The 24,796-nt window shown below is 45.7% G+C and overlaps 1 protein-coding gene across 1 annotated transcript; it reads left to right on the top strand.

The window, feature by feature from the left end:
* The first annotated feature begins 20,520 nt into the window (after positions 1-20,520).
* LOC123136343 (tyrosine-sulfated glycopeptide receptor 1-like) lies at positions 20,521-23,917 on the top strand. The gene has a single exon (XM_044555714.1). The coding sequence runs from the start codon at positions 20,616-20,618 to the stop codon at positions 23,745-23,747; it is 3,132 nt and encodes a 1,043-aa protein (XP_044411649.1). The 5' UTR covers positions 20,521-20,615; the 3' UTR covers positions 23,748-23,917.
* The last annotated feature ends 879 nt before the right edge of the window (positions 23,918-24,796 follow it).

Genomic DNA, 24,796 nt, shown 5'->3' with positions numbered 1-24,796 from the left:
AGTGAAGCCGCCCAGCCGGAGGGTTTGGCCTGAGGCCAGGGCTCCTCCGGAGGTGATTTTGTCCTTGATAACAAGGCGAGCCATCAATCCTATCTTCGACGTCACAGCGGAACTCTCAATGAAAGCACCAATGTCGGTGCCAAAACCGGCGGATCTCGGGTAGGGGGTCCCGAACTATGCATCTAAGGATAATGGTAACAGGAGGCAGGGGACACAATGTTTACCCAGGTTCGGTCCCTCTATATGGAGGTAATACCATACTTCTTACTTGATTGATCTTGATGAATATGAGTACTACAAGAGTTGATCAACCACGAGATCGTAATGGCTAAAACCCTAGAAGTCTAGCCTATATGATTATGTTGTTCCCTATGGACTAAACCCTCCGGTTTATGTAGACACCGGAGGGGGCTAGGGTCATACAAGGTCGGTTACAGAGAAAGAAATCTACATATCCGAATCGCCAAGCTTGCCTCCCACGCCAAGTAGAGTCCCATCCGGACATGGGAAGAAGTCTTCTGCCTTGTATCTTCATAGCCCAATAGTCTTGATGGGACACAAACTAGCAAGATGCTAATTCGTGCGTGAAGACAGTCCAATCTTTCACGGTACTAGATGAAACACGACGAACGATAGCAGCAGTAGTTGAAGATAATTAGTAGCGGAAGAAGAAGCCTTCGGATCTTACTAGAGAGAAGAAACCGAAGAAAACGGGCTTGCGTCAAAAATTAACACCAGGTCAATCACGACGTAGCAGCAGCGACGTATCCCTTGTCATGGATCGCAAAAACTCATCACGTTGGTGCCCCTGACACAAGGCGTTTTCTGATTTCTTTATTTGATTCCTCCCTAAAAACCAATCACCGTACACGGCCGAAGCCAGCCCATTATATAGGCGAGACGTACGTAGACCAAACCGACTCATAGTTCTAACTTTAGATTCTAACAGACTCTATCTCTGATTTGAACTAATTACAAATTACCTAATAAAATATTCGGCCACGTTGATCACCTGTTGGATTATAAAACGGACTAGTACCCCACTTGACAACGCAACTACTAATATGACTACGTAGGAAATAAGGACTATGTGCACATCCTTTCCAAATAGCCTTTAGATGTGTTATGGCACTTGGATTAGAATTGCACCGATCATCACCCAGCTTGGCGTACGAAAATTTGGTTTCACCTCCTCTGGCACTACTAACTTGACAGGAATTTCGCCACAACAATTTATGCTAGAAGATTGAGCACACGGTGCAATTCCCAGTATCCCTTTGTCATTCTTCTTCTCCTGCGCAAACAACACTTTGTTTCCTCTACTCCGTGTCGTAGCCAAAGAACCTCTAGTGGCCACATCATCCCCTCCCTCTTAAAACGAAGCCGTCCTCGGTTTCGTGGTAGCTCTGAGAATTTTGTTTGGAACTGAAATAATAGCATCCACCTTGATAGCATTGGCAAACATTGGTCGCAACACATGTCGTTTCCCGTTATTCCAAAATGAATAAGTATTAGACCTCCCGTCATGTGTGGCACTACTATCATATTGCCATGGCCTGCCCAACAGTAACTGACATGCATCCATTGGCAAAATGTCGCATATAACCATATCAGTATAATCGCCAACAGAAAAATTTATGCGCACCTTGTGGGTAACCTTCAACTTTCCAGTGTGATGCATCCACTCGACACGATGGGGCTGTGGGTGTTTCCACATACGTAATCCTAAAGCATCCACCAATCCCTTGCTAACAACATTTGTGTAGCTTCCACTGTCAATAATCAACTTGCATTTGGTATTGTTAATTTTGCACTCAGACTGAAAAATATTCCAACGTTGCCCCTTATCCTGAATGCGATCCTCTTGCACTCGTTGCACCATTAGTGAAGGATATGACTCAGCAGCTTCAAAACTCGCAACCACATTTTCAGCATCCTTAGATTTTTCACTGGAAGTGTCAGAAACTGCCTCTTCATCACTAGGGGATGCATAGCCATCTCTCGTGAGCAACACTCTTTTCTCATTAGGACATTCACGCTTCATATGTCCCCTTCCTCCACACTTGAAACACTCTATGTCACTAGTGCGTCCGGTTGACTGTGCACTAGAATCAACCATCGACAGTCCTGATTTTGAAGCATCCTTCTGCACGGAACCATGAGAGCGATTTGATGATGTTGCCCTGGAGCTAGGACCGACATCCTCACTCTTATACTGTGAGCGTCGCCATGTGTTCAAAGTGGTACTGGGAACTGTGTTGACTTGGCGCCGCTTAATCTGTTGTTCCGCACGCACAGCTTGGTGCACAAGATCTTGTATGTTGTAGTAGACCACCATCTCAACACGATCCTGCACCTCGATATTTAGCCCGTTAAAGAAACGTGCCATGGTCGCCTCCTGATCCTCCATTGTCCCTGTACGTATCATAAGCAATTCCATCTCCTTATAATATTCATCAACACTCATATTACCTTGAGAGAGCCGCTGCAACTTGTTATACATATCTCTTTTATAGTGCTCAAGAACAAAACGCCGCCTCATGAATTCTTTCATACCTCGCCAAGTCGTCGGGCGATGTCTTGAACGAAAAATTTGATTCCACCAAATTAGCGCGTAACCGGTGAACTCAATTCCAGCAAGTTGAACTTTCTTCTCCTCGCTATAATGATGGGCATCAAAAATTTGATCAACACGCATCTCCCACTCCAAATAGCCTTCTGGTTCGCACTTGCCGGAGAACGAAGGGATTGAGATTTTTATGCGCCCAATTCCATCGTCCAAAGGCACACGCACAACTTGACCAACTCGGTCATGCACTCCACCACGAACGGATGTTTCAGGACGAGGCTCATAGTGTCGTGGTCGTGGAGCATACCCTGATGCCTGGTCAACACCGTCATCAAGACCATCATCTCCAACATGAGGTGCCGCCAAACGGCGATCATGCACGCCGGCATGTCCGTCGCGAGCCGGTGGTGCATAACGCAGTGGAGCAGCCGGAGCAGTCTGTGGTGGTGCAGAATTCGTTGCCGGCATATTGATGATGTCTGCCAAACCATCGAACCGAGTGATCAGGACATCTATCCTTTTGCCGAGCGCATCATGACATTGCTTGACGTAGTTGCATGTGTGGTCAAAACTATCCCGAATATTTTGAGGAATATCATCCACGTATACTGGGCGTACAATTTCCTGAGAATCAGCATCAACCTCGTCTTCCTTGTTGACCGAGGTCGACATCTTGATCAAGACAATACCGTGAACAACCTTAGCTCTGAATACCACTTGATGAGACACAAACTAGCAAGACGCTAATTCGTGCGTGAAGACAGTTCGATCTTTCACGGTACTAGATGAAACACGACGAACGATAGCAGCAGTAGTTGAAGATAATTAGTAGCGGAAGAAGAAGCCTTCGGATCTTACTAGAGAGAAGAAACCGAAGAAAATGGGCTTGCGTCAAAAATTAACATCAGGTCAATCACGACGTAGCAGCGACGTATCCCTTGTCATGGATCGCAAAAACTCATCACGTTGGTGCCCCTGACACAAGGCGTTTTTGTTGGAAATATGCCGTAGAGGCAATAATAAAAGTATTATTATATTTCATTGTTCATGATAATTGTCTTTTATTCATGCTATAACTGTATTATCCGGAAATCGTAATACACGTGTGAATACTTAGACCACACCATGTCCCTGGTAAGCCTCTAGTTGACCAGCTCGTTGTGATCAACAGATAGTCATGGTTTCCTGACTATGGACATTGGATGTCGTTGATAACGGGATCACATCATTAGGAGAATGATGTGATGGACAAGACCCAATCCTAAGCATAGCATAAAAGATCGTGTAGTTCGTTTTGCTAGAGCTTTGCAAGTGTCAAGTATCTCTTCCTTCGACCATGAGATCGTGTAACTCCCGGATACCGTAAGAGTGCCTTGGGTGTATCAAATGTCACAACGTAACTGGGTGACTATAAAGGTGCATTACAGGTATCTCCGAAAGTAGCTGTTGGGTTGACACGGATCGAGACTGGGATTTGTCACTCCGTATGACGGAGAGGTATCTCTGGGCCCACTCGGTAATGCATCATCATAATGAGCTCAATGTGACCAAGGTGTTGGACACGGGATCATGCATTACGGTACGAGTAAAGTGACTTGCCGGTAACGAGACTGAACAAGGTATTGGGATACCGACGATCGAGTCTCGGGCAAGTAACGTACCGATTGACAAAGGGAATTGCATACAGGGTTTGATCGAATCCTCGACATAGTGGTTCATCCGATGACAACATCGAGGAGCATGTGGGAGCCATCATGGGTATCCAGATCCCGCTGATGGTTATTGACTGAGAGCGTCTCGGTCATGTCTGCATGTCTCCCGAACCCGTAGGGTCTACACACTTAAGGTTCGGTGACGCTAGGGTTATGAAGATATGTATATGCAGAAACCCGAATGTTGTTCGGAGTCCCGGATGAGATCCCGGACGTCACGAGGAGTTCCGTAATGGTCCGGAGGTAAAGAATTATATATAGGAAGTGCTGTTTCGGGCATCGGGACAAGTTTCGGGGTTATCGGTATTGTACCGGGACCACCGGAAGGGTCCCGGGGGTCCACCGGGTGGGGCCACCTGTCCCGGGGGGGGCCACATGGGCTGTAGGGGGTGCGCCTTGGCCATCATGGGCCAAGGGCACCAGCCCCTATAGGCCCATGCGCCTAGGGTTTCCCCCTAGGAGGAGTCCTAGTGGTGGAAGGCACCCCTAGGTGCCTTGGGGGGGAGGGAAACCTCCCCTAGGCCGCCGCCCCCCCTAGTAGATCTCATCTACTAGGGCCGGCGCCCCCCCTTGGCACCCCTATATATAGTGGGGGGGAGAGGAGGAGAACACACCAGCCCCTGGCGCCTCCATCTCCCCCCGTTACGTCTCTCCCTCGTAGTCTCGGCGAAGCCCTGCTGCTGTGACGCCCTGCATCCACCACCACGCCGTCGTGCTGCTGGATCTTCATCAACCTCTCCTTCCCCCTTGCTGGATCAAGAAGGAGGAGACGTCTCCCGTCCCGTACGTGTGTTGAACGCGGAGGTGCCGTCCGTTCGGCGCTGGTCATCGGTGATTTGGATCACGTCGAGTACGACTACATCATCACCTTGCAAGCTTCCGCACGCGATCTACAAGTGGTATGTAGATGCAAACTCTCTCCCTAGACTCGTTGCTTAGATGAACTCATAGATGGATCTTGGTGAAACCGTAGGAAAAATTTTAATTTTCTGCAACGTTCCCCAACAGTGGCATCATGAGCTAGGTCTATGCGTAGTTCTCTTTGCACGAGTAGAACACAACTTTGTTGTGGGCGTGGATTTTGTCATCTTACTTGCCTCTACTAGTCTTTTCTTGCTCAACGGTATTGTGGGATGAAGCGGCCCGGACCAACCTTACACGTACACTTACGTGAGACCGGTTCCACCGACTGACATGCACAAGTTGCATAAGGTGGCTGGCGGGTGTCTGTCTCTCCCACCTTAGTTGGAGCGGAATCGATGAACAGGGCCCTTATGAAGGGTAAATAGAAGTTGACAAAATCACGTTGTGGTGATTCGTAGGTAAGAAAACGTTCTTGCTAGAACCCAATTGCAGCCACGTAAAAGATGCAACAACAATTAGAGGACGTCTAACTTGTTTTTGCAGCGATTGATCATGTGATGTGATATGGCCAGAAGTTGTGATGAATGATGAATTGTGATGTATGAGATCATGTTCTTTGTAATAGGATTCACGACTTGCATGTCGATGAGTATGACAACCGGCAGGAGCCATAGGAGTTGTCATTATTTTTTGTATGACCTGCGTGTCATTGAATAACGTCATGTAAACTACTTTACTTTATTGCTAAACGTTAGTCATAGAAGTAGAAGTAGTCGTTGGCGTGACAACTTCATGAAGACACGATGATGGAGATCATGATGATGGAGATCATGGTGTCAAGCCGGTGACAAGATGATCATGGAGCCCCGAAGATGAAGATCAATGGAGCTATATGATATTGGCCATATCATGTCACAACTATATAATTGCATGTGATGTTTATTATGTATTATGCATCTTGTTTACTTAGGACGACGGTAGTAAATAAGATGATCCCTTATAAAATTTCAAGAAGTGTTCTCCCCTAACTGTGCACCGTTGCTACAGTTCGTCGTTTCTAAGCACCACGTGATGATCGGGTGTGATGGATTCTTACGTTCACATACAACGGGTGTAAGACAGTTTTACACAGCGAAAACACTTAGGGTTAACTTGACGAGCCTAGCATGTGCAGACATGGCCTCGGAACACGGAGACCGAAAGGTCGAACACGAGTCGTATGGAAGATACGATCAACATGAAAATGTTCACCGACGATGACTAGTCCGTCTCACGTGATGATCGGACACGGGCTAGTCGACTCGGATCGTGTAACACTTAGATGACTAAAGGGATGTCTAATCTAAGTGGGAGTTCATAATTTGATTAGAACTTTATTATCATGAACTTAGTCCAAAACCTTTGCAAATATGTCTTGTAGATCAATGGCCAACGCTAATGTCAACATGAACTTCAACGCGTTCCTAGAGAAAACCAAGCTGAAAGATGATGGCAGCAACTATACGGACTGGGTCCGGAACCTGAGGATCATCCTCATAGCTGCCAGGAAACAATATGTCCTAGAAGGACCGCTAGGTGACGCTCCCGTCCCAGAGAACCAAGACATTATGAATGCTTGGCAAACTCGCGCTGATGATTACTCCCTCGTTCAGTGCGGCATGCTTTACAGCTTAGAACCGGGGCTCCAAAAGCGTTTTGAGCATCACGGAGCATATGAGATGTTCGAAGAGCTGAAACTAGTTTTCCAAGCTCATGCCCGGGTCGAGAGATATGATGTCTCCGACAAGTTCTACAGTTGTAAGATGGAGGAGAACAGTTCTGTCAGTGAGCACATCCTAAAGATGTCTGGGTTGCACAACCGTATGACCCAGCTGAACATTAACCTCCCAGATGAGGCGGTCATTGACAGAATCCTCCAGTCGCTCCCACCAAGCTACAAGAGCTTTGTGATGAACTACAACATGCAGGGAATGGAAAAGACCATTCCTGAAGTGTTCTCAATGCTGAAGTCAGCAGAGGCTGAAATCAAGAAAGAACATCAAGTGTTGATGGTCAATAAGACCACTAAGTTCAAGAAGGGCAAGGGTAAGAAGAACTTCAAGAAAGGACGGCAAAGATGTTGCCGCGCCTGGTAAGCCAGTTACCGGGAAGAAGTCAAAGAATGGACCCAAGCCTGAGACTGAGTGCTTTTATTGCAAGGGGAAGGGTCACTGGAAGCGGAACTGCCCCAAATACTTAGCGGATAAGAAGGCCGGCAACACCAAAGGTATATTTGATATACATGTGATTGATGTGTACCTTACCAGTAATCGTAGTAACTCCTGGGTATTTGATACCGGTGCCGTTGCTCATATTTGTAACTCACAGCAGGAGCTGCGGAATAAACGGAGACTGGCAAAGGACGAGGTGACGATGCGCGTCGGGAATGGTTCCAGAGTCGATGTGATCGCCGTCGGCACGCTGCCTCTACATTTACCTACGGGATTAGTTTTGAACCTTAATAATTGTTATTTAGTGCCAAGTTTGAGCATGAACATTGTATCAGGATCTCGTTTAATACGAGATGGCTACTCATTTAAGTCTGAGAATAATGGTTGTTCGATTTATATGAGAGATATGTTTTATGGTCATGCTCCGATGGTCAATGGTTTATTCTTAATGAATCTCGAGCGTAATATTACACATGTTCATAGTGTAGATACCAAAAGATTTAAAGTTGATAACGATAGTCCCACATACTTGTGGCACTGCCGCCTTGGTCACATTGGTGTCAAGCGCATGAAGAAGCTCCATGCCGATGGACTTTTAGAGTCTCTTGATTATGAATCGTTTGACACGTGCGAACCATGCCTCTTGGGCAAAATGACCAAGACTCCGTTCTCCGGAACAATGGAGCGAGCAACCAACTTGTTGGAAATCATACATACCGATGTGTGCGGTCCAATGAGCGTTGAGGCTCGCGGAGGATATCGTTATGTTCTCACTCTCACAGATGACTTGAGTAGATATGGGTATGTCTACTTAATGAAACACAAGTCTGAGACCTTTGAAAAGTTCAAGGAATTTCAGAATGAGGTGGAGAATCAACGTGACCGAAAGATAAAATTCTTACGATCAGATCGTGGAGGAGAATACTTAAGTCACGAATTTGGTACACACTTAAAGAAATGTGGAATCGTTTCACAGCTCACGCCGCCTGGAACACCTCAGCGAAACGGTGTGTCCGAACGTCGTAATCGCACTCTATTGGATATGGTGCGGTCTATGATGTCTCTTACCGATTTACCGCTATCATTTTGGGGATACGCTCTAGAGACAGCTACATTCACTTTAAATAGGGCACCGTCTAAATCCGCTGAGACGACACCGTATGAATTATGGTTTGGAAAGAAACCTAAGCTGTCGTTTCTAAAAGTCTGGGGATGCGAAGCTTATGTCAAGAAACTTCAACCTGAAAAGCTCGAACCCAAGTCGGAAAAATGCGTATTCATAGGATACCCTAAGGAAACTGTAGGGTATACCTTCTACTTAAGATCCAAAGGCAAGATCTTTGTTGCCAAGAACGGATGCTTTCTGGAAAAAGAGTTTCTCTCGAAAGAAGTAAGTGGGAGGAAAGTAGAACTCGATGAAGTACCTCTTGAGCGGGATAGTGACGCAGCATAGGAAACCGTTCCTGTGATGCCCACACCAACTGAAGAGGAAAACCATGATAATGATCAAGGTATTTCGGATCAAGTTACTGCTGAACTTCGTAGGTCCACAAGGACACGTTCCGCACCAGAGTGGTACGGCAACCCTGTCCTGGAAATCATGTTGTTAGACAACAATGAACCTTCGAACTATGAAGAAGCAATGGCGGGCCCGGATTCCAATAAATGGCTTGAAGCCATGAAATCCGAGATAGAATCCATGTATGAAAACAAAGTATGGACTTTGACAGACTTGCCCGATGATCGGCGAGCGATAGAAAACAAATGGATCTTTAAGAAGAAGACGGACGCGGATGGTAATGTTACCATCTATAAAGCTCGACTTGTCGCTAAGGGTTATCGACAGGTTCAAGGGATTGACTACGACGAGACATTCTCTCCCGTAGCGAAGCTAAAGTCCGTCCGAATCATGTTAGCAATTGCCGCATACTATGATTATGAGATATGGCAGATGGACGTCAAAACAGCATTCCTTAACGGGCATCTTAAGGAAGAACTGTATATGATGCAGCCGGAAGGTTTTGTCGATCCTCTGAACGCTAACAAAGTATGCAAGCTCCAGCGATCCATTTATGGACTGGTGCAAGCATCTCGGAGTTGGAACATTCGCTTTGATGAGATGATCAAAGCGTTTGGGTTTATGCAGACTTATGGAGAAGCCTGCGTTTACAAGAAAGTGAGTGGGAGCTCTGTAGCATTTCTCATATTATATGTAGATGACATACTCCTGATGGGAAATAATATAGAATTTCTGGACAGCATTAAGGCCTACTTGAATAAGTGTTTTTCAATGAAGGACCTTGGAGAAGCTGCTTATATATTAGGCATCAAGATCTATAGAGATAGATCGAGACGCCTCATAGGTCTTTCACAAAGCACATACCTTGATAAGATTTTGAAGAGATTCAGAATGGATCAGTCCAAGAAGGGGTTCTTGCCTATGTTACAAGGTATGAGACTGAGCTCAGCTCAGTCACCGACCACGGCAAAAGATAAAGAAGAGATGAGTGTCATCCCCTATGCTTCAGCCATAGGATCTATTATGTATGCCATGCTGTGTACCAGACCCGATGTAAACCTTGCCGTAAGTTTGGTAGCAAGATACCAAAGTAATCCCGGCAAGGAACACTGGACAGCGGTCAAGAATATCCTGAAGTACCTGAAAAGGACAAAGGACATGTTTCTCGTTTATGGAGGAGACGAAGAGCTCGTCGTAAAGGGTTACGTCGACGCTAGCTTCGACTCAGATCTGGATGACTCTAAGTCACAAACCGGATACGTGTATATGTTGAATGGTGGAGCAGTAAGCTGGTGCAGCTGCAAGCAGAGCGTCGTGGCGGGATCTACGTGTGAAGCGGAGTACATGGCAGCCTCGGAGGCAGCACATGAAGCGATTTGGGTGAAGGAGTTCATCACCGACCTAGGAGTCATACCCAATGCGTCGGGGCCGATCAAACTCTTCTGTGACAACACTGGAGCTATTGCCCTCGCAAAGGAGCCCAGGTTTCACAAGAAGACCAGGCACATCAAGCGTCGTTTCAACTCCATCCGTGAAAATGTTCAAGATGGAGACATAGAGATTTGCAAAGTGCACACGGATCTGAATGTCGCAGATCCGCTGACTAAACCTCTCTCGCGTGCAAAACATGATCAACACCAGAACTCTATGGGTGTTCGATTCATCACAATGTAACTAGATTGGTGACTCTAGTGCAAGTGGGAGACTGTTGGAAATATGCCCTAGAGGCAATAATAAAAGTATTATTATATTTCATTGTTCATGATAATTGTCTTTTATTCATGCTATAACTGTATTATCCGGAAATCGTAATACACGTGTGAATACTTAGACCACACCATGTCCCTGGTAAGCCTCTAGTTGACCAGCTCGTTGTGATCAACAGATAGTCATGGTTTCCTGACTATGGACATTGGATGTCGTTGATAACGGGATCACATCATTAGGAGAATGATGTGATGGACAAGACCCAATCCTAAGCATAGCATAAAAGATCGTGTAGTTCGTTTTGCTAGAGCTTTGCAAGTGTCAAGTATCTCTTCCTTCGACCATGAGATCGTGTAACTCCCGGATACCGTAAGAGTGCCTTGGGTGTATCAAACGTCACAACGTAACTGGGTGACTATAAAGGTGCATTACAGGTATCTCCGAAAGTAGCTGTTGGGTTGACACGGATCGAGACTGGGATTTGTCACTCCGTATGACGGAGAGGTATCTCTGGGCCCACTCGGTAATGCATCATCATAATGAGCTCAATGTGACCAAGGTGTTGGACACGGGATCATGCATTACGGTACGAGTAAAGTGACTTGCCGGTAACGAGACTGAACAAGGTATTGGGATACCGACGATCGAGTCTCGGGCAAGTAACGTACCGATTGACAAAGGGAATTGCATACAGGGTTTGATCGAATCCTCGACATAGTGGTTCATCCGATGACAACATCGAGGAGCATGTGGGAGCCATCATGGGTATCCAGATCCCGCTGATGGTTATTGACTGAGAGCGTCTCGGTCATGTCTGCATGTCTCCCGAACCCGTAGGGTCTACACACTTAAGGTTCGGTGACGCTAGGGTTATGAAGATATGTATATGCAGAAACCCGAATGTTGTTCGGAGTCCCGGATGAGATCCCGGACGTCACGAGGAGTTCCGGAATGGTCCGGAGGTAAAGAATTATATATAGGAAGTGCTGTTTCGGGCATCGGGACAAATTTCGGGGTTATCGGTATTGTACCGGGACCACCGGAAGGGTCCCGGGGGTCCACCGGGTGGGGCCACCTGTCCCGGGGGGGGCCACATGGGCTGTAGGGGGTGCGCCTTGGCCATCATGGGCCAAGGGCACCAGCCCCTATAGGCCCATGCGCCTAGGGTTTCCCCCTAGGAGGAGTCCTAGTGGTGGAAGGCACCCCTAGGTGCCTTGGGGGGGAGGGAAACCTCCCCTAGGCCGCCGCCCCCCCTAGTAGATCTCATCTACTAGGGCCGGCGCCCCCCCTTGGCACCCCTATATATAGTGGGGGGGAGAGGAGGAGAACACACCAGCCCCTGGCGCCTCCATCTCCCCCCGTTACGTCTCTCCCTCGTAGTCTCGGCGAAGCCCTGCTGTTGTGACGCCCTGCATCCACCACCACGCCGTCGTGCTGCTGGATCTTCATCAACCTCTCCTTTCCCCTTGTTGGATCAATAAGGAGGAGACGTCTCCCGTCCCGTACGTGTGTTGAACGCGGAGGTGCCGGCCGTTCGGCGCTGGTCATCGGTGATTTGAATTACGTCGAGTACGACTACATCATCACCTTGCAAGCTTCCGCACGCGATCTACAAGTGGTATGTAGATGCAAACTCTCTCCCTTGACTCGTTGCTTAGATGAACTCATAGATGGATCTTGGTGAAACCGTAGGAAAAATTTTAATTTTCTGCAACGTTCCCCAACAGTTTTCTGATTTCTTTATTTGATTCCTCCCTAAAAACCAATCCCCGTACACGGCCGAAGCCAGCCCATTATATAGGCGAGACGTACGTAGACCAAACCGACTCATAGTTCTATTTTTAGATTCTAACAGACTTTATCTCTGATTTGAACTAATTACAAATTACCTAATAAAATATTCAGCCACGTTGATCACCTGTTGGATTATAAAACGGACTAGTACCCCACTTGACAACGCAACTACTAATATGACTACGTAGGAAATAAGGACTATGTGCACATCCTTTCCAAATAGCCTTTAGATGTGTTATGTCACTTGGATTAGAATTGGACCGATCATCACCCAGCTTGGTGTACGAAAATTTGGTTTCACCTCCTCTGGCACTACTAACTTGACAGGAATTTCACCACAACAATTTATGCTAGCAGATTGAGCACACGGTGCAATTCCCAGTATCCCTTTGTCATTCTTCTTCTCCTGCGCAAACAACACTTTGTTTCCTCTACTCCGTGTCGTAGCCAAAGAACCTCTAGTGGCCACATCAAGTCCGGCTCATGTTAATAGTCCGGCCGTCCGAGGACCCCTTAATCCAGGACTCCCTCAAACGGTTCTTGCTGGAAGCCTGTAGCAACCACGTAAAACTTGCAACAACAAAGTAGAGGACGTCTAACTTGTTTTGCAGGGCATGTTGTGATGTGATATGGTTAAGACTTGATGTGATATACATTATTGTATGAGAGGATCATGTTTTGTAATTTATCGGCAACCGGCAGGAGCCTTGTGGTTGTCTCTTTATTATATGAAATGCAAGCGCCATGTAATTGCTTTACTTTATCGCTATGCGTTAGCAATTGTTGTAGAAGCAATAGTTGGCGAGACGACCATGGCGCAACGATGGAGATCAAGGTGTCGAGCCAGTGACGATGGAGATCATGACGATGCTTTGGAGATGGAGATCAAAAGCACAAGATGATGATGGCCATATCATGTCACATATTTTGATTGCATGTGATGTTTATCTTTTATGCATCTTATTTTGCTTAGAACAACGATGGCATTATAAGATGATCCCTCCACTAAATTTCAAGGTAAAAGTGTTCTCCCTGAGTATGCGTCGTTGCTACAGTTAATCGTTTCGAGACACCACGTGATGATCGGGTGTGATAGACTCTACGTTCACATACAACGGGTGTAAGACAATTTTACACATGCAGAATACTTGGGTTAAACTTGACAGGCCTAGCATGTACAAACATGGCCTCGGAACACTGGATACCAAAAGGTCGAACGTGAATCATATAGTATATATGATCAACATAGAGATGTTCACCATTGATAACTACCCCGTCTCATGTGATGATCAGACATGGGTTAGTTGATTTGGATCACGTATCAACTTAATTTATCATGAACTTAGTCCTGATAGTATTTACAAATTATGTCATAGATCAATAGCTCGCGATGTAGCTCCCCATTTATTTTTCATATGTTCCTAGAGAAAAATAAGTTGAAAGATAATAGTAGCAATGATGCGGACTTGGTCTGTGATCCGAGGATTATCCTCATTGCTGCACAGAAGAATTATGTCTTTGATGTACCGTTATGTGGCAGACCTGTTGCAGGAGCAGATGCAGACGTTATGAACGTTCTGCAAGCTCGTAATGATGACTACTTGATAGTTTAGTGCGCCATGCTTTACGGCTTAGAACTGGGACTTTAAAAACATTTTTAAATGCCATGAAGCATATGAAATTTTCCAAGAGCTGAAATTGGGATTTCAGACTCATCCCGTGTTGAGAGGTATGAGACCTTTGACAAGTACTTTGCCTACAAGATGGAGGAGAATAGCTCAACCAGTGAGCATGTGCTTAGAATGTCTGGGTACTACAATCGCCTGAATCAAGTGGGAGTTAATCTTCCAGATAAGATAGTGATTGACAAATTTCTCTAGTCACACCAAGCTACTAGAACTTAGTGATGAACTGTAATGTGCAAGGGATAACGAAAAAGATTCCCGAGCTCTTCGCGATGTTAAAATCGCGAAGGTAGAAATCAAGAAAGAGCATCAAGTGTTGATGGTTAACAAGACCGCTAGTTTCAAGAAAAAGGGCAAAGAAAAAAAAGAAAGGGAACTTCAAGAAGAATGACAAGCAAGTTGTCACTCCTGTGAAGAAGCCCAAAGCTAGACCTAAACCTGAAACTGAGTGCTTCTACTGCAAAGGGAATGGTCACTAGAAGCGGAACTACCCCAAATACTTGGAGGGTAAGAAGGATGGCAAAGTGAACAAAGGTATATTTGATATACATGTTATTGATGTGTACTTTACTAGTGTTCATAGTAACCCCTAGGTATTTGATAACGGATCAGTTGCTAAGATTAGTAACTCGAAATAAAAGTTGCAGAATAAACAAAGACTAGTTAATGGCAAGGTGACGATGTGTGCTGGAAGTGATTCCAAGGTTGATAAGATCACTATCGCATACTCCCTCTACCTTCGGGATTAGTGTTGAACTTAAATAAATGTTATTTGGTGTTTGCGTTGAGCATGTATATGATTAGATCATGTTTATTGCGGTTATTCATTAAGTCAGAGAATAATTGTTGTTCTGTTTAAATGAATAAAGCCTTCTAAGGTCATGCACTCAATGCAAATGGTTTATTGAATCTCGATCGTAGTGATACACATATTCATAATATTGATGCCAAAAGATGCAAAGTTGATAATGATAGCACAACATACTTGTGGTACTTCTGTTTAGGTCATATTGATGTAAAGCGCATGAAGAAACTTCATGCAAATGGGATTTTGGAATCACTTGATTATGAGTCATTTGATACTTGCGAACCGTGCCTGATGGCAAAATGACTAAAACTCCGTTCTCCAGAACAATGGAGTGAGCTTGGGAATAATGCATACCGATGTATGCAGCCCGATGAGTATTGAAGCACACGGTGGGTATCGTTATGTTTCATACCCTCACAGATGATTTGAGCAGATATGGGTATATCTACTTAATGAAACACAAGTCTGAAATATTTGAAAAGTTCAAAGAATTTCAGAGTGAAGTGGAGAATCATCATAACAAGAAAATAAAGTTTCTACATTCTGATCGTGGAGGCGAATATTTGAGGTACGAGTTTGGCCTTCATTTAAACAATGTGGAATAGTTTCACAACTCACGCCACCTGGAACACCACATCATAATGGTGTGTTCAACCGTCGTAACCGCACTTTGTTAGATATGGTGTGATCTATGATGTCTCTTACTGATTTACCACTGTCTTTTTGGGGTTATGCATTAGAGACAGCTGCATTCATGTTAAATAGGGCACCATCTAAATCCGTTGAGACGACACTGTATGAACTGTGGTTTGGCGAGAAACCTAAGCTGCCGTTTTTTAAAGTTTGGGGATGCGATGCTTATGTCAAAAGGCTTCAGCCAGATAAGCTCGAACCCAAACCATAGAAGTGCATCCTCATAGTATACTCTAAAGAAACTATTGGTTACACCTTCTATCACAAAGCCGAAGGCAAGATCTTTGTTGCTAAGTTTGGGTCGTTTCTAGAGAAGGGGTTTCTCTCGAAAGAAGTGAGTGGAAGGAAAGTAGAACTTGATGAGGTAATTGTACCTTCTCTCGAATTGGGGAGTAGCATATCATTAAAAAAACGTTCCCGTGATGCCTACACCAATCAGAGAGGAAGCAAATGATAATGATCATGAAACTTCAGATCAGGTTACTACAGAACCTCGTAGGTCGACAAGAGCATGATCCGCACTAGAGTGGTATGGTAATCCTGTTCTAGAAGTCATGTTATTAGACCAAGGCGAACCTACGAACTATGAAGAAGCTATGATGAGCCTAGATTCCGACAGATGGCTTGATGTCATGAAATCTGAGATAGGATCCATGTATGAGAACAAAGTGTGGACTTTGGTGGACTTGCCCGATGATCGGTAAGCCAATGAGAATAAATAAATCTTCAAGAGGAAGATGGACGTTGATGGTAATATCACTCTCTATAAAGCTCGACTTGTGCAAAAAGGTTTTCGACAAGTTCAAGGAGTTGACTAGGATGAGACTTTCTCACCAATAGCGATGCTTAAGTCCGTCTGAAACAAGTTCAAGGATGACCGGCAATGCTTGGGAGTATTGATTGCATGCATTGGAGGTGGAAGAACATCCTAGTGGCTTGGGCAGGGCAATACACTGGCCACATACATAAAAATGGAAAGTTGAACTATGATAGTTCTTATTGAAGTAAATATGCCCTAGAGGCAATAATAAAGTCGTTATTTTATATTTCCTTATTGATGATAAAGGTTTATTATTCATGATAGAATTGTATTGATCGGAAATTTAAATACATGTGTGAATACATAAACAAATACCATGTCCCTAGTATGCCTCCACTAGACTAGCTCGTTGATCAAAGATGGTTAAGGTTTCCTAACCATAGACATGTGTTCTCATTTGACAATGTGATCACATCATTAGGAGAATGATGTGATGGACAAGACCCACCTGTTAGCTTAGCATTATGATCGCTCAGTTTATTGCTATTGCTTTCTTCATGTCAAATACATATTCCTTCGACTATGAGATTATGCAACTCCCGGATACCGGAGGAATACCTTGTGTGCTATCAAACGTCACAACGTAACTGGGTGATCATAAAGATGTTGTACAGGTATCTCCGAAGGTGTTTGTTGAGTTGGCATAGATCGAGATTAGGATTTGTCACTCCGAGTATTAGAGAGGTATCTCTGGGCCCTCTCGGTAATACACATCATAAGCTTGCAAGCAAAAGACTAAGGAGTTAGTCACGAGGTGATGTATTACAGAACAAATAAAGAGAATTGCCAGTAACAAGATTGAACTAGGTACTCCCTCCGTCCGAAAATACTTGTCCTCAAAATGGATAAAATGGATGTATCTATAACTAAAATAAGTCTAGATACATCCATTTCTAGGACAAGTATTTATGGACGGAGGAAGTATGAAGATACCGACGATCAAATCTCGGGCAAGTAACATACCGATAGACAAAGGAAATTACGTATGTTGTCATAATGGTTCAACCAATAAATATCTTCGTAGAATATGTAGGAGCCAATATGGGCATCTAGGTTCCGTTATTGGTTATTGACCAGAGAGGTGTCTCGGTCATGTCTACATAGTTCTCGAACTCGTAGGGTCCGCACACTTAACGTTTGATGATGATATAGTATTATATGAGTAATGTGATTTGGTGACCGAATGTTATTCGGAGTTCCGGATGAGATCACAAACATGACGAGCTGTCTCAAAATGGTCGAGAGGTAAAGATTGATATATAGGACGATGGTATTCGAATACCGAAAGTGTTTTGGAGGGTACCGAGTACTTATCAGGTCACCGGAAAGGAGTTTCGGGCACCCTCGGCAAAGATATGGGCCTAATGGGCCAAAGGGGAAACAAACCAGCCCCTGGTGCGCCCCTTCTTTGGACATCATTCCCTAAGGAAAGGAAATGGGGGAGTGCTAGCCCCTCCTGCCTTTCCCTCTCATGGGAGAAAGGAAGGGGGGGGGGGGGCGCCGCCCTCCCCTGCCTTTCCCCTGCACCTATATAAGGCAGGGGGCGCGGCTTGGGAGGGACTCCAAGTAGGATTCCTCCTACTTGGGTGCCTCCTTTGGCTGCCCCTCCCTCCCTCCCACCTATATATATGTGAGAGGGAAGCGCCTAGTAAACAAGAGATCAATTGTTAGCTATGTGCAGCGTCTGCCTCCACCATTTACACCCGGCCATATTTTTGTAGTGCTTAGGCGAAGTCCTGCGGAGATCACTTCACCGTCACTATCACCATGCTGTCGTGCTAACGGAACTCATCTACTACCTCGACGTCTTGCTGGATCGAGAAGGCGAGGGACGTCACCGAGCTGAACGGGTGCAGAACACAGAGGTGGCCTGCATTCGGTACTTGATCGGTTGAAGCGCGAAGAAGTTCGACTACATCAACCACGTTGTAAAACGCTTCCGCTTACGGTCTACGAGGGTATGTAGACACACTCTTCCCCTCGTTGCTATGCATCTTCATGGATAGATCATTGCGTGTGCGTAGAAATTGTTTTTGTTTTCATGCAATGTTTCCCAACACTTATAACGTCTCTCAATATCATATTGAGTTGAAGTTCAAGTTACTTTGTAGTATTGTTTTGGTACAGCATGGAATAACTAAATTTCGAAATTATTGTTGTACATATCATATTTTTTGCCTTATACATTGAATTTGCAAATTGTGGGGTAATCTCACCATCCAAGTCAAAAAGGTCACTACAACCCATATTCGTCACACGTCCCTTAAATCAAACACTTTAATCGCTAACCAAACCATATTTCATCCTTCAGACCAAACAAAATATGAAGCATGATTGGTTTGCTTCCAATATTTGGCTAGCCAAATGTTGACATTGCCAAATATTGGCGATACCAATACTTGCCAACTATTACAACTTTATTTGAGATAGGAAGACAACTAGGTAACCAACCAAGTAGTAGCCAACATTTGGCACAATGTCAAACATTGGCATGCCTATTATTAGCACCAAGCCAATTATGCTCATGGATTAACCTGAAACCGAACACATCCTAGAGCCACCGAAGGCAAGAGGAAAGTCCCCGTCGGAGGTGACAAAAATGGCCATGAGAAAAGCTCCTCACAGTCGACCAAAAGATACCTGTCCCGTGTCGTAAAGGCAGGTCCAAATTTCGTTTGTGCGTGCACGTGTTCATTCATGTGCGCCCCCTTGTGGTTCAAGAAAAGGTCTTTTTTTTTTCATTTGATAGCTCAAAGCAGCCCTTTTATATGAAAACAAAAACTGAAAGCAGCCACTGTTTGTTTTCTCACAAGACAGTCCAGCCAGTAGCCAGCCAGCCAGGGAGCCGCGTGGAGCCTGTCAAGTTGACCTTTGACAGTTGGCCAGACCAATCACAATGTACAACTCGCTTGGACGCCTACTGACCACATCGACTGGATCCGATTAGCTGTCTGCAAAGTAAACAACTGCGACTGCATTTTCTATAATTTTGGGCTGCTAGTGTGCTGCTGGCCCATTTGCGCAGGATATTCACTATACCGACCGCGACTGATGATGCAGAGCCACAAAACAAAGAACCAACTGTCCAACTTGAAACCAGAAACACGCCTGTTCCAACCATTACCAACATCAGTTTTGTTAAAGCACATCTAGATGTGCTATAAGTATTGCAAATATAAATCCTATATCATTGGTTTTACACTAAAATTCATGCAAGCATTTTCTTTTGTCTTTTTTCTTTTTTCTTTCTAGTTTGATTGAGCACCTAGATGTGCAATAATTAGGGCATATCTAGATATGCCCTAGACAGACCAACTACCAACATTAGAGTCTAAAAACGCAGATAAATGCATAGAAAATATGCATGTATCCAAAAGCAGCATATCTCCGCTGATCTGCTCAGCGTGTCGCATTGCCCTCCACCCGCGCCTTCTCCAAAATCATGCTCACACGATCGCCCTCCACTTGGATGCTCTTATACAAAACCATGCGCGCGCACGCGTTGACCGCGATATTGCCGGCGGCGTTCAGCGATGCATTTCCCTCTGGATGCTGCTGCCTCACCGATCACATACTCCCATGGGCAAAAGGGATGTATCAGGAGGTGAATTTACTCTTCAGTTTCTGTCACCAAACAACACAGAAGAACAAGATAAGGTAATCCAGTTAGCAGATCAAGTAAATTAAACGCTCGACATAACATAACAGACCATTAGGACTTGATCAAGAATGACTGCCAAGTATTAACACGCCAGGTTAGGAGAAGTGATGTGAGATCAATTAAACTAAAAGCATGCAGCAACAGGTTATTAAGTACTCCCTCCGTCCCAGAATACTTGTCTTAAATTTGTCTACTTGTATCTATTCATGTTTTAGTGTTAGATACATCCATATCTAGATAAATTTAAGACAAGAATTTTGGGACGGAGGGAGTACTTAATCATGGATGCCTGCTAACTATCAACACAGCAATTCATGAGCACAAAGTCAACTTACCGACAGGCAATCGCAAGCGGCCTCTGCGAAAATGTCAAGGTGTGAACGTGGACGATGATGCACCGGATAGGCAATAGCAGCCAATCCTTGACCCATTTCTTTTTCCTTCGCCTGCGAGCGACCTGAGAAGAGAGGATCAAACAAAAAGGAGCCGTAAGCCGCTTGTGTCCCGTTCCTCTCGTGCTCTTTCTTCACCAGCCCATTCATTGGTTCCCTTCGCTAGCTTCTCCAGAAAGCCATGCAGATGCAGCCACACCATTGCCCAAACAGCAGGGCCTTCGTCGGCTTGGCGCTCTTGCTGCTGCTCGTCTCCTTGGCCTCTCCGTCCAGCTCCTGCACGGCGCAGGAGAGGAGCTCCCTCCTCCGGCTCCTCGCTGGGCTCTCGCGGGACGGGGGCCTCGCGGCGACATGGCGGAGGGATAGGGACTGCTGCTCGTGGGAAGGGATCACCTGCGGCGGCCCCAATGGGGCGGTCACCGATGTTTCGCTGGCTTCTCGAGGCCTCGAGGGGTCCATCTCGCCGTCCCTGGGCAACCTCACCAGCCTCCTCCACCTCAACCTGTCGCGCAACTCGCTGTCCGGTGGCTTGCCGCTGGAGTTGGTGTCGTCAAGCAGCATCGTTGTCCTTGACGTCAGCTTCAACCGCCTGACTGGAGTGCTGAGCGAGCTGCCACCTTCAACACCTGCGCTGCCTCTGCAGGTACTGAACATCTCGAGCAACCTGTTTACAGGAAGGTTTCCATCTGCTATATGGGAGGTGATGAAGAGCCTGATCGCGCTCAATGCCAGCACCAACAGCTTTACTGGGCAGATACCAATTACCCCCTGTGTGAGCGCGCCGTCTTTGGCCGTGCTCGAACTCAGTTTTAACGAGTTCAGTGGAAATATCCCTCCAGGACTCAGTAATTGCTCCATGCTGAAACTCCTCGGCGCTGGCTACAACAACCTCAATGGGACTCTTCCAGACGAGCTCTTCAAAGTTACCTCGTTAGAGCACCTCTCTTTGCCTAGCAATGGCTTAGAAGGAGCTATCAATGGCATCAGCAAGCTCACAAATCTGGTCGCCCTTGATCTTGGGGGGAATGAGCTCACTGGCAGTATTCCAGAGTCTATTGGTGAGCTGAAGAGATTGGAGGAGCTGCATTTGGAACACAATAACATGTCAGGGGAGCTGCCATCAACTCTGAGCAACTGCACAAATCTCGTAACAATTGACCTCAAGAGCAACCAGTTCATTGGAGAACTTACCCAGGTCAACTTCACAAGCCTGCCAAATCTAAAAGTTTTAGATCTTCTGTACAACAACTTAACAGGCACAGTTCCAGAAAGCATGTACTCCTGCAGCCGGCTGACTGCAATACGGCTATCTAGTAACAATTTCCATGGCCAGTTGTCAGAAAGAATAGGCAATCTGAAGTCCCTCGCATTCCTGTCACTTGTTAACAACTCCCTGACAAATATCACAAGAACACTTCAGATCCTTAGGAGTTCCAGGAGCCTCACCACCCTTCTTCTTGGGTTCAACTTCATGCATGAGACCATGCCAGAGGATATCAACACTGATGGTTTTGGGAGTCTTCAGGTTTTTTCGATGAATGACTGTTCATTGTCTGGAACAATTCCTCATTGGTTATCAAAGCTACCGAATTTGGAGATGTTATTTTTACACAACAATCACCTCACTGGGTCAATACCTGACTGGATCAGCAGCCTAAACTTGCTCTTCTATCTAGACATAACAAACAACAGCCTTACAGGGGAAATTCCAAGTGCCTTAATGGAGATGCCAATGCTAAAGTCAGACAAAACTGCACCAAAGGTCTTTGAGCTGCCTGTTTATAATAAGAGCCCATTTATGCAATATCGCATGCCCAGTGCTTTTCCTAAAGTACTGAATCTAGGGATGAATAACTTCACTGGCGTGATACCTGAGAAGATTGGTCAGTTGAAAGGACTCGTTTCCCTCAACCTGAGCTCCAACCAACTATCTGGAGAGATCCCAGAAGCAATCTGCAACCTCACGAACCTGCAGGCGCTCGACTTGTCTGGTAATCATCTCATTGGTACAATTCCAGCTGCACTAAACAATCTGCACTTCCTTTCGAAATTCAACATTTCCAATAATGACCTAGAAGGGTCTATTCCAGCTGTGGGCCAGCTTAGCACGTTTCCAAATTCTAGCTTTGATGGCAACCCAAAATTGTGCGGTCATATGCTTGTGAACCATTGCGGCTCAGCTGAAACACCTCTGATCACCCAGAGAAGAAAGAAAAAGAAGGGTGTCTTTGCACTTGCATTTGGTGTGTTTTTTGGAGGGGTGGCCGTTCTTTTCTTGCTGGCTCGTCTCCTTGTCTTGCTCAGGGGTACAAATTTCATGAGCAAAAGGCAGAGCAACAACAATAATGACATAGAGGCAACATCTTCAAATCTCAATTCAGAATACTCCTTGGTGATAGTTCCACGAGGCAAGGGAGAACAAAACAAACTCACACTGACGGATCTCCTGAAGGCTACAAAGAACTTTGACAAGGATCATATCATTGGCTGTGGAGGTTATGGGCTAGTCTACAAGGCTGAGCTACCTGATGGCTCAAAGGTCGCCATAAAAAAGCTCAATAGTGAAATGTGTCTGATGGAAAGGGAATTCAGTGCAGAGGTTGATGCACTCTCCACGGCAGAGCATGACAATCTTGTACCATTCTGGGGTTACTGCATACAGGGAGATTCAAGACTACTGATATACTCCTACATGGAGAACGGCAGCCTGGATGATTGGCTTCACAACAGGGACACTGATGACAACTCATTTCTTGACTGGCCGATACGGCTGAAGATTGCACAAGGAGCAAGCCAGGGTCTATCTTACATCCACGATGTATGCAAGCCTCACATTGTTCACCGTGACATCAAGTCGAGCAACATCCTACTAGACAAAGACTTCAAAGCTTATGTTGCAGACTTTGGGTTATCCAGATTGATCTTCCCCAACAGAACTCATGTGACCACTGAGTTGGTCGGTACTCTCGGGTACATCCCCCCAGAGTACGGGCAAGGATGGGTAGCTACACTGAGAGGTGATATGTACAGTTTTGGTGTGGTCCTGCTTGAACTGGTAACGGGGAGGCGGCCTGTTCAAATCTGTCCCAGGTCAAAAGAGCTTGTCAAGTGGGTACAGGAGATGAGATCCAAAGGGAAGCAGATTGAAGTCCTGGATCCAACACTTCGAGGCACAGGATATGAAGAGCAGATGCTGAAGGTGCTTGAAGTTGCTTGCCAATGTGTCAACCACAATCCTGGCATGAGGCCAGCCATACAGGAGGTAGTATCTTTCCTGAACAGCATAGATGCTAACCTTCAGAAACAAAATTGAGTTAGCATACAATGTAGATAGCAAATTTATACTGCAGTGTGCAGAGTAGATCTTATAGTTTATATAAGCAAGAGCTGCAAGTTCTGTGCTCACTAGCCTGATTAGTTCTTTTGTACAGATTGTGACACGGCCCTATACGGAAATCTTGTAAATTTTTTTTTTAATTTTCACCGGGGGGGGGGGGGGGGGGGGGGGGGGAGAACTCCCCCACCTGAATATATATATTGAGCCTGTTCAGGCAACACAATACCGCAGCAGGGGGGCGGGGACGGGGAACAGCTCCCCTACACTACACAAACACCTACCCTACCCAAGTTTTTACAGATGAAGGACGCCAAGCCACACGTCGATGTGCCCACTATCATCCGGAGGGAAATCTTGTAATTCATCTCCGCTTCCCCTCTTCACAACACAAACTGTGTGCGCCATGAGTAATGATACTGAGCAGTTGCTCGGTTCGTCGATCTCCAACATTCTCCTTCCAAATTTGTGCATAGAAAGAGCAGACAAACTGAAAACATTTTGGCCATTACTAGTAGGAGACAATCGTAGGGTCGCCGTGGCGGAAACAAAAGTACTGAATAGGAATGAGACAATCAACAAGGGTAAAATCGTGAGGTTGGCCAATTCGATGGTCCAAACAGTGGGATGAGCATGCAAATGGTTCAAGAACATCACCACAAAACAGACTGGAAGTAGGACTTGCAGAGTGGGTAGTTAGAACACCAAAACTGCCACCAAATGTTAAGGCCCGACCCATCAACAAGTCTCTGTGGTGACCTCGTCCACTACAAGTCGCAACCTACCATGTGATGTGTATGCCAGCTAAATCCTGAAACCTAGCAGGGGCAGACCTGCAAGAGGCACCCATACCGAGACCAATAACCTACCTACAGCGTTTGAATGCTGCCAGGAGATTCGGCTTCCTCCGTCATTTCAATGGCTTAGAGGCACCCTTATCACCGGAGCAGACCTCTCGCGCAGCGGCGGCGGCGGCGACGCCTGCAGTAACGCGGCGCAACGAGCAAGCTGAAATGCGGCTAACGCGG

The sequence above is a fragment of the Triticum aestivum genome, chromosome 6B, assembly GCF_018294505.1.
Source record: "Triticum aestivum cultivar Chinese Spring chromosome 6B, IWGSC CS RefSeq v2.1, whole genome shotgun sequence".
NCBI lineage: Eukaryota > Viridiplantae > Streptophyta > Magnoliopsida > Poales > Poaceae > Triticum > Triticum aestivum.
The sequence above is the reverse complement of the archived record's forward strand: the minus strand, read 5'-3'. Positions and strand labels throughout refer to the sequence as shown.